Source organism: Lagopus leucura, unplaced genomic scaffold (assembly GCF_019238085.1).
Source record: "Lagopus leucura isolate 7727_CA_CO unplaced genomic scaffold, USGS_WTPT01 Super-Scaffold_100004, whole genome shotgun sequence".
NCBI lineage: Eukaryota > Metazoa > Chordata > Aves > Galliformes > Phasianidae > Lagopus > Lagopus leucura.
In genome coordinates this window covers 56149022-56164158 of record NW_024962264.1, presented here as the reverse complement: position 1 = coordinate 56164158, position 15137 = coordinate 56149022, and the positions used below count along the sequence as shown (strand labels likewise).

General features: G+C 38.4%; 1 protein-coding gene across 2 annotated transcripts in view; it reads left to right on the top strand.

Annotated features, from left to right (window-relative positions):
* CPEB2 (cytoplasmic polyadenylation element binding protein 2) overlaps window positions 1-15137 on the top strand; it is a 51802-nt gene that overhangs the window by 34905 nt on the left and 1760 nt on the right. For both annotated transcript variants that reach the window (XM_042871441.1, XM_042871442.1), the window contains 4 exons: window positions 6367-6485; window positions 6781-6895; window positions 9994-10175; window positions 14108-15137. The exon at window positions 14108-15137 is cut by the window's right edge and continues 1760 nt beyond it. In XM_042871441.1, coding sequence (XP_042727375.1) covers window positions 6367-6485; window positions 6781-6895; window positions 9994-10175; window positions 14108-14335 — 644 coding nt within the window. In that variant the 3' untranslated portion in view covers window positions 14336-15137. The remainder of the gene's footprint in view (window positions 1-6366; window positions 6486-6780; window positions 6896-9993; window positions 10176-14107) is intronic.

The following is a 15137-nucleotide window of genomic DNA, read 5'->3' as shown; positions in this document are numbered from 1 at the left end:
TACAGGCATACTGCCTTTGTTTACCTATTCTCAGTTATTTATCTGACTGACTATGCCATTTTAAAAGCAGGCATATTTCCTCAGATATTCATCTAAAGAGCAGGTAAAGGAGTTGAAAGTATTTGAATAGAATTTATGAATACTGTATGGAAATCAAGCCAAAGAGACTTCTTCTTTTTTGATTGTCAGCCTAATAAAAATCTCAGTGTCTTAACAAACTTTGATTACCCTAAGGAGTGCATCTTTGATTACAGTTTACCAAGAGAAATTCCGGAGGAGCAGTTTGAGGGAGAGGCTTAACTCACAGAGTCTGTATTGAATATGTAGAAGAGGGAAGGTCTAATACATTCTTTACTGGAAGAAATGAGTTCTGGTGTTAATTTCTAAGGAGACGGACCTGGCTCAGAATGTAAATATCTTAAGTATGTATTTTGAGACTTTGCAGTTGGAAAATTTGTAAGTACTGTAGTGAAAATAACAGTAATAATGAGTCTGTATTGAAAGCAGAGAATATAGATAAAAGAACTCTAGTCAGTTGATCTAATTAATTCGGAACACACTTAGATACCTAGTGTTAAGTTGGTTAACTGATCTTTACACGAACTTTAATAACACTTTATAGTCAAACTGTTTGTTTACTACAGCATTCATCATTGTTTTATAGTGTGACAGCAGCCTGCAATAGTCTCACACATTTAAAATACGGCATAGGTTTCTATTTGTATAGTCTGGAAATACAATTTTCTATTAACTGTTGAATGCTTCTGTGTTTATATGTAATCTGGTTCTTTCACTGCACCAGATAAGACGTGATTACTATAGGCTATGATAGAAATTTTTCTTACTATATTTCAGTGTTACGCACTTGTGCAGGCAGGAACAGAGTATATATGTTTAATAAGATACCTAAAACTGCTAAACATAGGCTAAATACAAAGAAAGGTTTGAGATTAATGGACAATTACCAATGTAAGCACCATATAATAGCACAGGGAGTTCATTTTATTTTTAATTTCTAATCTTCGCTGTCTAGCTTACTACTTTGCATGGAAATAATTTAGTATCTATCTGTTTTTGTCCAGTCTTGTTAGAGACTTGAAATAGTATTACTTCCAAAGACATCTCGGAGTTATCCATTTCTGGGCTGTTCTGTACGTTAGTCTTCGGCATGTTGAAGTCATACAGCCTGTTTTGTTGCTTGTTTGGTGTCTTTTTTTTTTGTTATCTTTTGTTACTGCTTTAATACTTTTGTTCAGTCTTCCAGGCTGTGCTTCCTTCCAGGCTCTCTGCTTACAGATAGTCCTGAGGGAAGGCCAAGTTCATAAGAAGTATTTCCTTACTTGAAGAAATACTGATCTGTCAAGGCTGACTGCCTCCTGAAAAACAACTGCCTTTTATTTGCTAATTACATTTTGTGTTGGCTCACCACAAAATGAGGCCTGAAGATAGCAGAAATTTTAAACACTTCACACTAATCTTAGAAGGAACCTCAGTTATGAAGCAGAAAAAGAATTATTCTGTTGAGATCAAAGTACAGTCAGTAAGTGATCTGCCAGCTGTAATGGGGAATTCCTTCCTTTCTATCTTGTCACTGCTTATCATAACTCCTGTTATTAGTTAGTTGGCACACACGTTCAAAGCGACTGCTGAGGTGAGAAATCCATTCTCATGATAATGACGCTCACAAAGAGATGGTGCGGTGAGGATATGCTGATCCAGAGAGCCTTTCAAAGGAGGACCAGTTGTTTGCATGTTCTGTACTATTTATAGTCTGTATAAAACAGAGGATAATCTGTTTAAACAAGACAGTATCTCCAGCTTTTTCTGATTATCTGTGTATTTCTTTCGCTTTCTGTCCCAGCAGTCATGCAGTAGCTTCATTTATTCAATGTTATTAACTGCTAATTTACAACTGACTGAAAAAATCGTGTTGAAAACATTCTGTTTCTAGTTCAAGGAGCAAAACCATAGGTCCATTGGTTAACTTGTTACCAGCTCACTCGAGCTCCTTGGAGCTCGGACTGAACTCTGGATTCAGGCAAATAGCTGTAGGTGTCTTCATGTGCGATTAGCATCTAAGCTTCCTTTAATTAATGGGAACCTAGCCAATAGAGTCACTGGAGTACAAAGGGATATTCAGGTCGCTGCAATGTAAGCTTATTGTGCTTGATTCATTTCTCCAAACCAAGAATACCAAGATTTACCCAGGGATGGCAAACGTGGTACAGTACCTACTGAAGCCCCACACCACCCTGGAAAAGCAGCTGAAGGTTAGGCAAAGTACTGCAGAGGGTGAATCATGCAAGGCATCTCTGTGTTGTGCTTGTCAGCCGAGTAACTGCCCAGACACCACTGGCAACATTAACTAGATCTCTGCTGACCACAGAGCTTAAACCCAGTCAAGAATATTTCCACAGAAATAGAAATATGGAAATAGGGTTCACTTGGGTCTCAAGGTGAATCCTGCACCACCTCTATTTCATTCAAAAGTGCCTTAGTTAATATCTGCATTGCAGTTGTGCCAGCTTGTATGTTCTCACTTAAAGAGTAATTTCGAGTTGATTCTCGGTAAAAGGTGACTGATTGAAAGATTTATGTATCCTCCCCAAATGTGAATTATTCCCATTATTGAATGTAGATCCATTGTCAGTAGTTTACACTTGTTTGGGTTTGTTTTTTAGCTCTCCTCTGGGGAAGACTGTTAGAACAGTAGGGGACCCAACCATAAAAGAAAACGCAGCTCTGTCAGCTGATGCAGAATATCCATGCTGGCTTATACTGATTTTCTTTACCTCTCTTCTAAGTCACTGGTGATAGAAGTTAATTGGAGTCAAATAATTTACAGCTGCTTTCAGATTTCTATATGGATCTATGCATTAACAGAAGTTTCTTGTCTCCTTTTGTAAAGTTCCATATTGTAGAATAAAGAAATTATGCCTGGCCAGAAATTCATATTAGCCACCTCTTCTGTGTAGTAAATTAAAAAAAATGAAAGCACTGATTCTGTATATAGGTTTTGGATTGGGTTTTGTTTGGTTGGTTTTTTTGCTTGGATTCTTACAACAGTTTCATTTAGTTATATACATCTATATACATATATATATGTATGTGTGTGAATATATATATATTTAGTAACATAATTTTAGTTTTATATATGTATTTAATATAATTATATATAATTATATATAATATATATATATATAATATATATAATATATATAATATATATATATATATAATTATATATAATTATATATATATAAAAAATTCTTGAAGTATTGTTTGTACTCAGAGTAACAATAATTATAACCAGTGCAGCGTTTTTAGATATCAGGGAATGTAGTTTTATTGTCAGTTATGATCTCCAGAAGATTTTCTTTTTCTTTGAGATAATTTTGTGGTAACGATATTATCAAAATCCCTCATCAGTTCCCTTTGAAAACAGCAGTATTTATAACCATTGCAGTATAATGCAGAGTAATTTAATCAACAACTGAATGCTAGCAGGGGTTACCTAAACTTTATCCTCACAGAAGGCATAAATGCTGGTACATGTGAACAATAAATTTTTATAAGACTGTTCCATCTAACATTTTTCACTTATGGAAACCATACAAACTTGGGTTGCCTTTTGGCAAGCAGCATCTGATCGTGACGTGCTGCTGCCCGTGTACGTATGACCCAAAGGTATGAAGCATCTTCCTTCAGAGAATCCTATTAGAGCAGCTTTTCTTTGCCGTTATGAACAGACTTGCGCTGCTGTTGCGTAGGAAGCTGTTACAGTGACATAACAGATGTGGTACACAAGAAAAACAAGAAACTAGTGAATTAAACTGTTCTGTGGTGCAATAAAGTACTCTTCACAATACCTCCCTTCCATGTTTCACAGGTACTGCATATACTTTGTATTACACATAGTAATTGTAGTTTGGTATCGTTATAAAATCCTTCTCATCACAGCTATGTGCAGTTACCAACAGCAGCTAACTACCTGTGCAGTCAATAACAGTCCACAATATTTCATGAATTATAGAGGATAAAAATAATCCAACAGCGACATATCTTAAGAAAACAGAAAAGCATGAGAAACAAGTTTGTACATATAGTTGTCGGCATCTGATTGCTGGAGGAAGAAAAGCCCAAACTTATATCTAAACTGAGTATCTAAGATGGTAAATTCCTTTATGCTTAATGAATAGAAAGCCTGGATCCTTATGTAACTGTGGTGTTCTTTGTAGCAGTTTGGCTAATGTATAATTGGTTTGTGCAAGGATGCGTACCATAATGCAAAGCAAGTAAAGAAGGATTGTATCCAGACTGTGGGAAGGGATTGGCCTGTCTGTAAAATGTTGGATCTGAAACATATTATGTTCTACAGTCACCTTTCTTCACCAAGAGAGCTAGTTATTTTCTTCCAGACTAGGCTTGGGGAGCAAACTAAAATACCTTTGAAGTCATTAAAGCACTAGAGCTATGGAGCAAAACTTCAGCCAGATGGATTTGCTAACCTCAGGTTTTCCATGTTTTCAAAAGTACAGCTAAGTTCATGACACAGGCCTCTCTGTTGCTTAAAATTAAATGGGATGAACCCAGACATGAGTTAAGCTCTGCAGATAGTGTTGAGAAGGCAGTGGTGGTATATAATTCTGATTTTGCTTTCCTTGTTTTTATTTTAGTTTGGTAGAATATATTTGGTACCTAATTGTTCCCTCATCTAGTTCCTATTGGAATTGTCTATTTCTTCACAAGGCTCCTGCTAAGCATATTAATAGCTGCAGACATACAGGTCATAGATGATCTGGGGACGCCGATTCTATTTATGTGCCAGGAGCCATATGCCAGTAACACTGATTTGCGTTAGGATACAAATTGATGAAATATCAGCTTCCAGCAAACCGTTTTACGTAATTCTGGCTGTGACTGTATGTCACCCATTTAGCCCTCACCTCAGGTAATCAAGTTTCTGCACTCCTGCCATTCTTGTATTGAGATCTCCATTCAAACTGGACTGTGTGCACCTGGCTTCTGTGCAGGGGAAGACAGTTATGTGGTTCTAGTCTCACTTATCCTTGCTAGTCTGCACATGCCCTGGTTCATTGAGTTTTACGTGGCTTATATGTGAATTTTAAACTGCAAAGTAAATACTGAAAGATATCCCCCTTAAACAAGGCTTTTGAGTCTAAGTAATTACTAATTAAGTTTAATTTGAACAGAATTTTCATTGCTGAACGGTATTTTTAATAACACTGGATTTCAGCAGGAAATGCCTTAGCCAAAGCTCAAAGATTCCCTACAGACTTTTTTAATAAACTGAGTAAGATTTACATGAAAGTAGAATATGCACAGTTGTGTCCTTCGAAGGGAGCTGTGACAGGACCATAGTGTGAGGGATGTGAGATCAGGTACAAGTTATTAGAAAAAACAGCATAGAACTTTACAGCTTTTTATTTAAATCCTGCTTTTGGTCCCATGGATCTAAAATCATTTGCATTTGTTTCTCTGATCTTACGTTTTGCTTAAAACATTGATTCTTTAGTGCTCTTTGAGATGCACCCTATTCTGTTAACACCCTGATGACCTACACTGTTTGCAGTATGGGATTGCCAGTGAGTGAGTAGTACCTCTCCAAAAAGCAGTATCATTTCCAAAAGGCTTGGTGGAGCAGCCGTATTCCCTCTTGCCAACCTCACTCTAGAGCAGGTGCTTCAGCCCTTATTTTTTCACTTTATGTGAATATTCTACACTTGCTAGTAATGTGAGGAAGAAATGGGGATTTATGTCCTTTTACAGTCTACTTCAGAATGCATCCAAATTGTGGTATGGGGTGCGTGTAAAGTAACAAGTTCTGTATATATCATATGGTAACCATTACAGCATTCTATTGTGTGAGGTTCCTTGCTTGTCTGTTACTGTAGCATTAAGTAAGCTTTTTGATTCCTATTTTTGTAGTGTTTGGGAGGCTTGCTGGGTCACTTATGTAACGGAGTACTTTGATCTAATCTCTAGAATAGAGATTAGTCCTCTGTGCCAAGTCGGATTTTCATTGTATAATGTCTGCAGCTACCTCTGAGTTGTGCTCAGTCTGTACTTACAATATATGATAGAGCAGACAGGTTTGCTTTTATTTGATTATTAGTCTCTTTGGTGTGTTTTCGTTGTTTTTTTTTTCAAGGATAGAAGTATTTGCCCACAGTTGTATTGATCACAGCAGATTAGCACACAGATGAAGAACACGACTAATAACAAAGAGTTGATTTGACTTTCTTCTACATTTCAAGTAAACACATTTGTATGGAGAAGACAATTAAAGAAAAGCAAATAAAAGTATAAAAAAAATTAACTGTTTTATTTTCTTCTTCGCTCTAGGTTACGCATTCCTCTTATTCCAAGAAGAGAGTTCTGTCCAGGCACTGATTGATGCCTGTATTGAAGAAGATGGAAAGCTCTATCTATGTGTTTCCAGTCCTACTATCAAGGACAAGCCAGTAAGTAAACAGTAGATGGCCTGCAGGCTATAGCTGCCATCTGTCTAAAGCTGCATTTGAAATGATGATGATGAAAATAATCAACAGCAAACTACCATTGGCAGCTCTCAACATCTGGAACAATCAGATGATTTTAAAACCATTGAGGTTTGAATTAATAGGATTAAAACGGAACATCAAGACACGCAAAGCTAATAGAGTTATGACTACTGTTGGTTTATATGGGCTGATAAGTATATATTTAGAACGCAGTGAAACAGAAACCAGCATGTCATTTTCTTCCCCTTTTTAATAGGTTCAGATCCGTCCCTGGAATCTCAGTGATAGTGATTTTGTGATGGATGGTTCGCAGCCACTTGATCCTCGGAAAACAATTTTTGTTGGAGGAGTCCCTAGACCATTAAGAGCTGGTGAGCATAAATTACATCTCTCTTTAAAAGTGGGAGATTATTAGAAATCATTTTTTAATCATGCATAATTGTATGCAGGTATGTATGGATAGTTGTAGGTATTTATGGAATCATATGAATCATAAAGCTGCTTGAGCTGAAAGCAATCTTAAGGATCAGCTAGCTCCATCTCTCCTGCCCTGGACAGGATTGCCTCCCACGTGATCAGGTTGCCCATGGCACCATCCAAGTTTGCCCTGGAACACCTCCAGAGATGGCACATCCGTGGGCTATCTGGGCAGCCTGTTCCAGTGCCTCACCACCCTCTGGGTAAAGAATTTCTTCCTAACATCTGACCCAAATCCCCCCTGAGTTTAAAGTTGTTTCCCCTAGTCTTGTCACTATCAGACCATGCAAAATTGGTCTCATTCTGGTTTATAAGCTCTTTTTAAGTACAGGAAGGCCACAAAGAGGTCTCCTGTGAGATTGGATTGCCCCAGCCAAGGTGCAGCACCTCACACGTGGCCTTATTGAACCTAATTCAGTTCACTTGGGCCCACTCTTCAAGCTTGTCCAGGTCTCTTTGGATGGCATCCCTTCCATCTGTTATATCAACTGCACCACTGAACTTAGTGTCACTTGCTGGGGGTGCAAGTGTCCACTTTCTAGGTCATGGATATTAGTGTTTAAGAACACTGGTTCCAGGATGGACCCCGTGGTTATATCACTCATCACCAGCCTCCACCTAGATATAAAGCAGTTGACTAAAACTATCTGGCTGCAAATCTTAGGGATTGGAAGGGACTTTTGGGGATCATCTAGTCCAACCCTTGCTAAAGCAGGTTTCCATGAGTAGGTTACACAGGTAGGTTTTTGATGAGAGCTTGCGAGTGTGACAGACCTTGCAGATGAAGCAAGAAGGCCTTGTCAGCAGGCTCCCCTTGATCAGGCAGCCTGCAGAAGACCTCACTACCAGGTGTCCTTTATTTGTCTGATGCCTAATTTTAATCCACAAGTTCTCAGCCTGATCATTACTGTTTCTTAAAGGCAGCTCTTAATCTGTGCACTTCTTAACATAGAGGAGAGCTCCCCTGCCCATCCTGCCCTGTCTCTCTCTTCTAAAAAGCTCAATTGCATTGTTCCAGGTGTGCAGTTCATCCCACAACATTTCTGATATCAGTCGGAGCATAATCTTCCAATTATGACATGGCTTCCAGCTCCTGCTTATTTCCCATGCTGCATGCATTGGTATAGAGATGGTACAGCTATGCAATGGGTTGCATTACCTTCTTAGAGGAGCCCTCTCAAATTCCTTTGGGAGGAAGCTGAGGTTTTTCACTGCTGCTTCTTAAAATGACACTGTTCAACAACCTTTGTATGTCACTTGGAATTACGTCGTCTTCCCTCATCAAATATAGTTTAAAGCTCTGCTAATCAGTCCAGCCAGCTTGCTGCTTGAGAAAAATACTCATCTATTCTTACGTTTCTCTGGTAATTGCCTTCTTCTGCTTTTGGCAGATCACAAATCACTGTTCACCTCTGAGACACACTGGACACCATTACAACGTCTAAGGCTGTAGAAAGTACTTTCATCTTACTAGTAAAACTGCTGTTTCTTGTTTTCAAAGTAGTGCTGTGGCCTCTGCTATGCTCCATGAGTGGAGCTCTTTTTGTATTGTTACTGTACATCAGCTACTTTTCTATTGCTGACTGGTTACTGTGGATAACATGGATAAGGAGAAATGCAGGTAGTTAGTATGATTAGAGGAAAATGGGAAGAAATTCAGACAGCTGACACAGTACGTATGATACAGTGCTATATGAGATTGCAGGACACTTTTTCAGCTCTTGTTGGAATGCATGGAGGAAAATTTCAATGTTTTTGTAGCTGTGAAATGGTCGATCTGCAGCCAGGACAGTCTGCTTTGTGAGACAGACTGCAGTAGCCTTTTACAGCGTTGTACAGTGCCCTTCTAGTAAGTGAGTTGATGTGAAGCATTACGTACAGCATTTCAAATCCAGATTTCTCTTAGAAAGTCCCTGGACTTCATTAGTCTTCCACTGTTTGTGCTAAATTATATCATTACAGTAAGGGTAAGTATCATTGCATTAGGGTAAGATGAGCTTTCATATGGAAGACACAGGAGAAACAGGAAGTGATAGAGCAAATTTAGGGTATACAGCATATAAAGCTTTTCTATCTTGGACCTACAATAATCAGGCTTTTTTGTTACTTTACTTTTAAGAAGACGTTTGACTGCATTACTCTGTAATACTTTGTAAATGAGCATTCCAACTGCAGGTTAATTTTCTCCAAATTCTGTCTTGATACTCCAGATTACTTGGCCAAGGGTCTGTGATAAATGTAATGTATACTGTCTTATACTTTGCTTTAAAATCTTCTGCGTATGTGAAAATGAAACCTATATGGCATTGTGAAATAAGAATCATGCCTTCAGAAAAGCAGTAAAACTTTATCACACTTTTCAGACAACTATTGAAAATCAATGTCTGCTGACACCTTTATGTCTTGAGGCAGGGGATGTTTGTTTTGAAAAAAGATATATTCCACCTCAGTGAATTGCTAAATTGAATTCAGTATAAAATATTACTAAAGGCTTGCTAAAATATTTATTGTGAAATTGGAGATTATTGATTCTATTAACTCGAGTTTCTATATAGTGCCATACTGTAGAGATGATCAAGTTCTGCATGCCTGGTGAAAAGATGCTACCTACATCTTGAAATTCAAGTTGGATGTAGAGCAATTGTACAGACAGAGAACATGTACCAAGGAGTTTGGGGCATGTGGATTCTATGCAGCTTGCATTCCATCCTGCCCCAGAAGTCATGTGTTACCCTTTACAGAAAACTGCCCTTGAATTTCAGTTCCAGGTTACTAAGGACTGCAAGGACTTGCACTCCATTGTTCCCTGGGTGTATGTGGCTGCAGTGTGAAAGATGTCTGCTGACTATTTCACAACTTAATCCTGCATGTTGTAATTTTTTTTTAGTTACATAAGTTGTTGGAGAATTAATTACTGAAATTAACTTTTCTGGATTTTTTGAGTTTGTACAGTGAGAACAGTTCAAGCGAACTTTGTTTTGTTTCCTAATAGTGGAATTGGCAATGATCATGGACCGTCTGTATGGTGGAGTTTGTTACGCAGGAATTGATACTGACCCTGAGCTGAAATACCCAAAAGGTGCTGGACGTGTTGCTTTTTCCAATCAGCAGAGTTACATTGCTGCCATCAGCGCTCGGTTCGTTCAACTTCAGCATGGCGATATAGATAAACGAGTAAGTTACACAGAAGGAGTTCATCTGGGTGGGTTTTCTTAGATATGTGGGAGCAGTGATTTGTAACACAGTTTCTTAGGATGCATAACTTTGTGTTCTGATCCGCTTTTGTGCCACCTCTGACATTTCTTCTGATATTTCCCTAGCTCCACAGGTTCCAGGAGTTAAACTCTGAATGCCCCTGAAACAACGAGCATTCCACAAAGCAGCAGTTTGTTCCTCGGGCATATGTTAGACCATATGTTCTTTCCATTCTGGAATTCCTGGTTTTGTTGAAATTTTTTTCACCCTTGTTCTAAGCAAAGCAAATATTGTAATAATTCCTGTGTCATTCATGAGAAACTCTGTTATTTATTGGTTTCAGAATAGGTCCAATTTTCTGCTGCCTTTCACTTCAACCATGATTGTCAGTGCTTTGGAAAATCAACCGTACTTAACCTTAACTCATCCTTTCTCTTCAGATAGAACCTGATCCTGTGTATTTACCAGTGTACCTTTCTGGTTGCTGTAGATGATTTTTGCTAGCTAAAGCAAGGCTAACTTTTCAGAAGACAAGTCTACTTCATTGCTCTCACTTAGAAGTATGAGAGTAGCAAAGAAAACAGACGTCTAAATTAGATGAGTTTGAAGTTGACTAGTTCTGATGTCAAGAGTTGTAGATGCAGGCAGTGTTATTAATAGGTGCTCTGGGTTGGTTTTTGTTACGGGTTTTTTTTTTAACGTCCTGGAGGAGAAATGAGTAAGTAGTTCAAGGTCCAGTCTCCTCTGCAGATCAAAGGCATTGCAGAAAGAAATTGGTACAGTTAACTGAAGGCCATAGCAGGTGCTTCTCTCCTTTCAAATAGGCCAAGCAATACAGGCTTACGTGTCTCTCAGATACCAGTTGCCTGGGGAGCTGAAATCCCCAGAGTCCTTTCCAGGAGATGGGTGGGAATGAATGTGGGTGGTGAACTAGGCTTCACATCCAGTCCTTACAGCTACATTTTGCTGGTGACATTGCTGTTCCTGTGACTTGCAGCTGACTTTGGCTAGAAGCTCTGACTTTCCTCTAGTTACATAACAGGAAAAATGCCCGTGATGATAGCTCACTGGAAATCTCAGGGGCCGTTTGGATGCTGAGCAGGCTTCTGAAATGACAGTGCTTGCTCTTTGCAGAGGTGACTGGACGTTTTTATATTGTGTAACTCTGAAAAACTTAAAGAGATATGAGAGTGAAATTTCAGTAAAACAGTGGGCATCTGCTGCAGACCTCTTGGAGCATGGACAGAAAAAAAAATCAGCACACAGTCTGCCATAAATACCGAAGCTCAGAAGCACGGTGTTTGAGTGATATCCATGAGACTTAATTTACACAATAGCAGTTAAATGATTTCTTCTTGGTCATGTTTGTTAGCTTCCTTGGGTTTGATTTCTTCAAAAACATCTGCTGCTCCCGTGATGCTCTGCTTCCAAAACACACTGATGCCAAATCTGAATATTTTAATCAATTTGTCTTTTAACCTTATCTTGATGGAGAGGGTTTATGATCTGTTCTGTTCATATGCCAGAGGTTTTTAATCTCATTTTTTTAATAACTTTCTCTATATTTAAATTGTGTGTTCAGTCCTGTTATTATTTATATAGTAAAATATAAGTACACAACTGAGTCATTTACATTAATATAAATGCTGATTTTATAAATGTGGAGGACAGTTGTACTTCAGGTGCTGCCTTCATCTGAAATACAGATACATGCTGGCCTATTTAGGAATACATTACACGTTTCTGTGCAGTCTTAGAGATTGTTCTGTGCTTCATCTTACTAGTTTTTCTGTTGCCAGTTATAGCCAGTTTCTGTAGGTGTGCTGTCTTTTCACATTTTTTCAGAACCAGTTCTGTGTCTTTTCTTTCATGGTTAAAGTTTGCTGTTCTCCTCTTTATCCGTCTGAGCTGCTGCTGAAAGTATTTATGGCATTTTTAACATATATCTTTTTCTATTTTAATAGGAAAGCTGGGTGTCACTGTGGCTTTGTAGATGCTGTCTGTGACCTTAACTTATTCCTTACCTCTGGAGCTTTCTTCAGTTCTTTTGATACAGATATGTTTAGCTTCTCCAGCAGATGTTTTTCTTCTGCAAAGTGCTTTTCATGCTATTTCATCATATAAGACAGATCAGTTCCAAACATTTCTTTGAAACTCATTTGGAGTTCCATCTCCAAAAATTCTTTAAAATGTTGTTAACTTTCATATGCCAGCAGCCTCCCTCCACTTCATCTGATACTTCAGTTCCCTAAAATGTTTATTTAATAACATTTGTAATCTCCTCAATACTTATCTTGGTGCATCAACGTACCAGAGCATGAAATTCATGGTATTTCATGCTTTCAGTAATGTTGGACCACAAACAGAATTACTGTGTATAGTTGCTGTTTATTGGAAAGCCCAGGTGTAACTTATGCTGATGCAGGTCGTTGCAGGGAAGAAATCAGTGGCGTTCATACTGAATGTACGCTGTTGGAAGAAAGAAGCGTACTGTGTTTCAAATGTATCTGTGTTTGACCACTCAAGTGTGCGTTTTCTGAAGCTAAGAAAATCTATATTGTTGGGTTTTTGGTTTTGTTTTGTTTTTTTTTTTTTTTTTTTTTTTTTGCAAATCATTGGGTGTTTGGTAGCTTTACAGGATCATAGAATGGCCTGGGATGAGGAAGATCTCAAGGATCATCTGGTTTTGACCCCCCTGCTGTGTGCAGGTTCGCCAACCACCAGAGCAGGCTGCCCAGAGCCACATCCAGCCTGGCTGTTATTTTGTAGCTCTGGAAATAACATGCAAAAACGTCATTTTATTCTGGAGATCTGAGTATTCCAAACATACACCGTTTGAGTGTGGTACATGACGTCACTGTCTGCGTGTAGGATTCTTCTCAAGTAACAGTAAATATCAGGGGAAAAAAAAGTTGAGTTGTAGGATAAATTGGAATAATTGTTTTTGCCAACAGAAGTTTTGAAAATACTGTCTTTAAAAAAAATTCAGGAAAGGAAGACAACAATACATTCCTTAATGATGGTGTCAATTCATTTTGTGCTTTATTGTGAAGTTCTTCTTCCTGTCTGAGTGCAGTCTGTAACAGTTCAGTGATGCAGAGACATTGTGCAAATGTACCACTGGAATCCTGCCACTTTTCCACTCTGGCAGTCAGAGCAGTTTGGGAGAAAGAAGCTGTGTAACACAGGTGTTTCTAGCAGGCTGCAGATTTGCAGAACAATCTTTTAAAAATACATTCAGGATCATATTGAACACAAATTCCTGTGCAACTCAAAGCCAAAAAGTAAAAAGAAATTAAATAAAGGAAAGTAATACGTGACCCAGATCAGAAACTCCTAATTTGGTCGTATTTTAGAAATTTGGAGTGAAGTTATGGGAGTTAAGAGTACCAACAGAAGTAATCGAGCCTGCAGAAAGTGCTTCTAATTGGCAAAGAAAGGTAGTACATGCAGAGACTTCTTGCTCAGGTATAAACGGTTACATTCCTGTTTGTGTGTTGTTTGCTAAGCAGCACAAAACTGGGTATCGTGTTGGGGTGTATCTGGGAGCTGGTGAGACTTCTTTAGAGAGCTTCGGGACCAGTGGTTTATTTTCTACACGTGCTTTGGTTTTGTCACTTGCCAAGGGTATCTTTCCAGAGTAAGTTAATTGGAGGTTCCGATGTAGCCATTAGCTACATACTTAATGCACTTCTGAAGATGTGTGTTGAATTGCTTAACTTTTTGTATGGATAGATTGGGAGCTGTAACTGGCAAACAGCGATAAAAAGCTGCGAAATGGGTAGAGACCTAAACCTATCTGATGGCAGACTGCTTCTTTTTCCGGAAGAGAGAAGACCTGAACTCACTCACTGTCTTTTCAGTGGGCACAGTAGGTGTTAACTGGAGCTCTTTGTGTCTCACTCCAACAGGTGGAGGTAAAGCCATATGTGTTGGATGACCAGATGTGTGACGAATGCCAGGGCGCACGATGCGGTGGAAAGTTTGCTCCTTTCTTCTGTGCCAATGTCACTTGCCTGCAGTATTACTGTGAGTTTTGTTGGGCAAATATCCACTCCCGTGCAGGACGTGAATTCCATAAGCCATTGGTAAAGGAGGGGGCTGACCGCCCGCGTCAGATCCACTTCCGCTGGAATTAAACATGGTGAACCAGCATCTACATAAGGAAAGAAGGGTGCATGTGGCTTACTGTGTTTGAAGATACTGACATGCAGAAGAAATAAGTGCATTCTTCTGCTTTTCACCCCAGCTATCAATACATGCATCTTTATCAGCAGCCAAAACACTACAAGCCTCTTGTTTTTCACCAAAACCCTACATCTCAGGCTTACTAATTTTTGTGATATTTTCATGTTAAAATAAAATGTTTTTTTGTATTTTCTCCAAGTTATTTTTATATGTAAAGTTAAAACTAGATATGAGAATGTTTTTGCGTAGGGGCACACAGTCTGCTGCTATATTTAGTGGGTGAAGCGTGCACTTATTTCTAAACATGGGTTTTTAACTTCAAGATCTGCCCCAGTAATTTACCAAAGGTAGCAAAATAGTGAAGATGGAATATGTCTGCTACAAAAAGCTTATTTTTATTGTTGTTGCTATTTTCAGTGTATACATAAACTAAAAATTAGGGTTGATTTTTTGCTCTCCATTTTGACTTGCAAGAAATAATACCTCAAGATAATCTGATTTATTAGCTATTTTTAAACATTTTTAATCACAAGCTGTATTAGCTTTGCTGCTATATAGGTGTTATGTGTAATGCCACCTATTAATACGGGATTGAAACGTTTAAGACACACTGCATTACAGATTAAATGCAGGCAGCACAATATGGCTTAAACTGCCATAGTTTTAGAATGTGAAAAAATTGCATGTTTACTTACCTGTATAAACCATATGCATGCACTAGAACTATTAATTAACAAGAGGTGAGTTATTGCA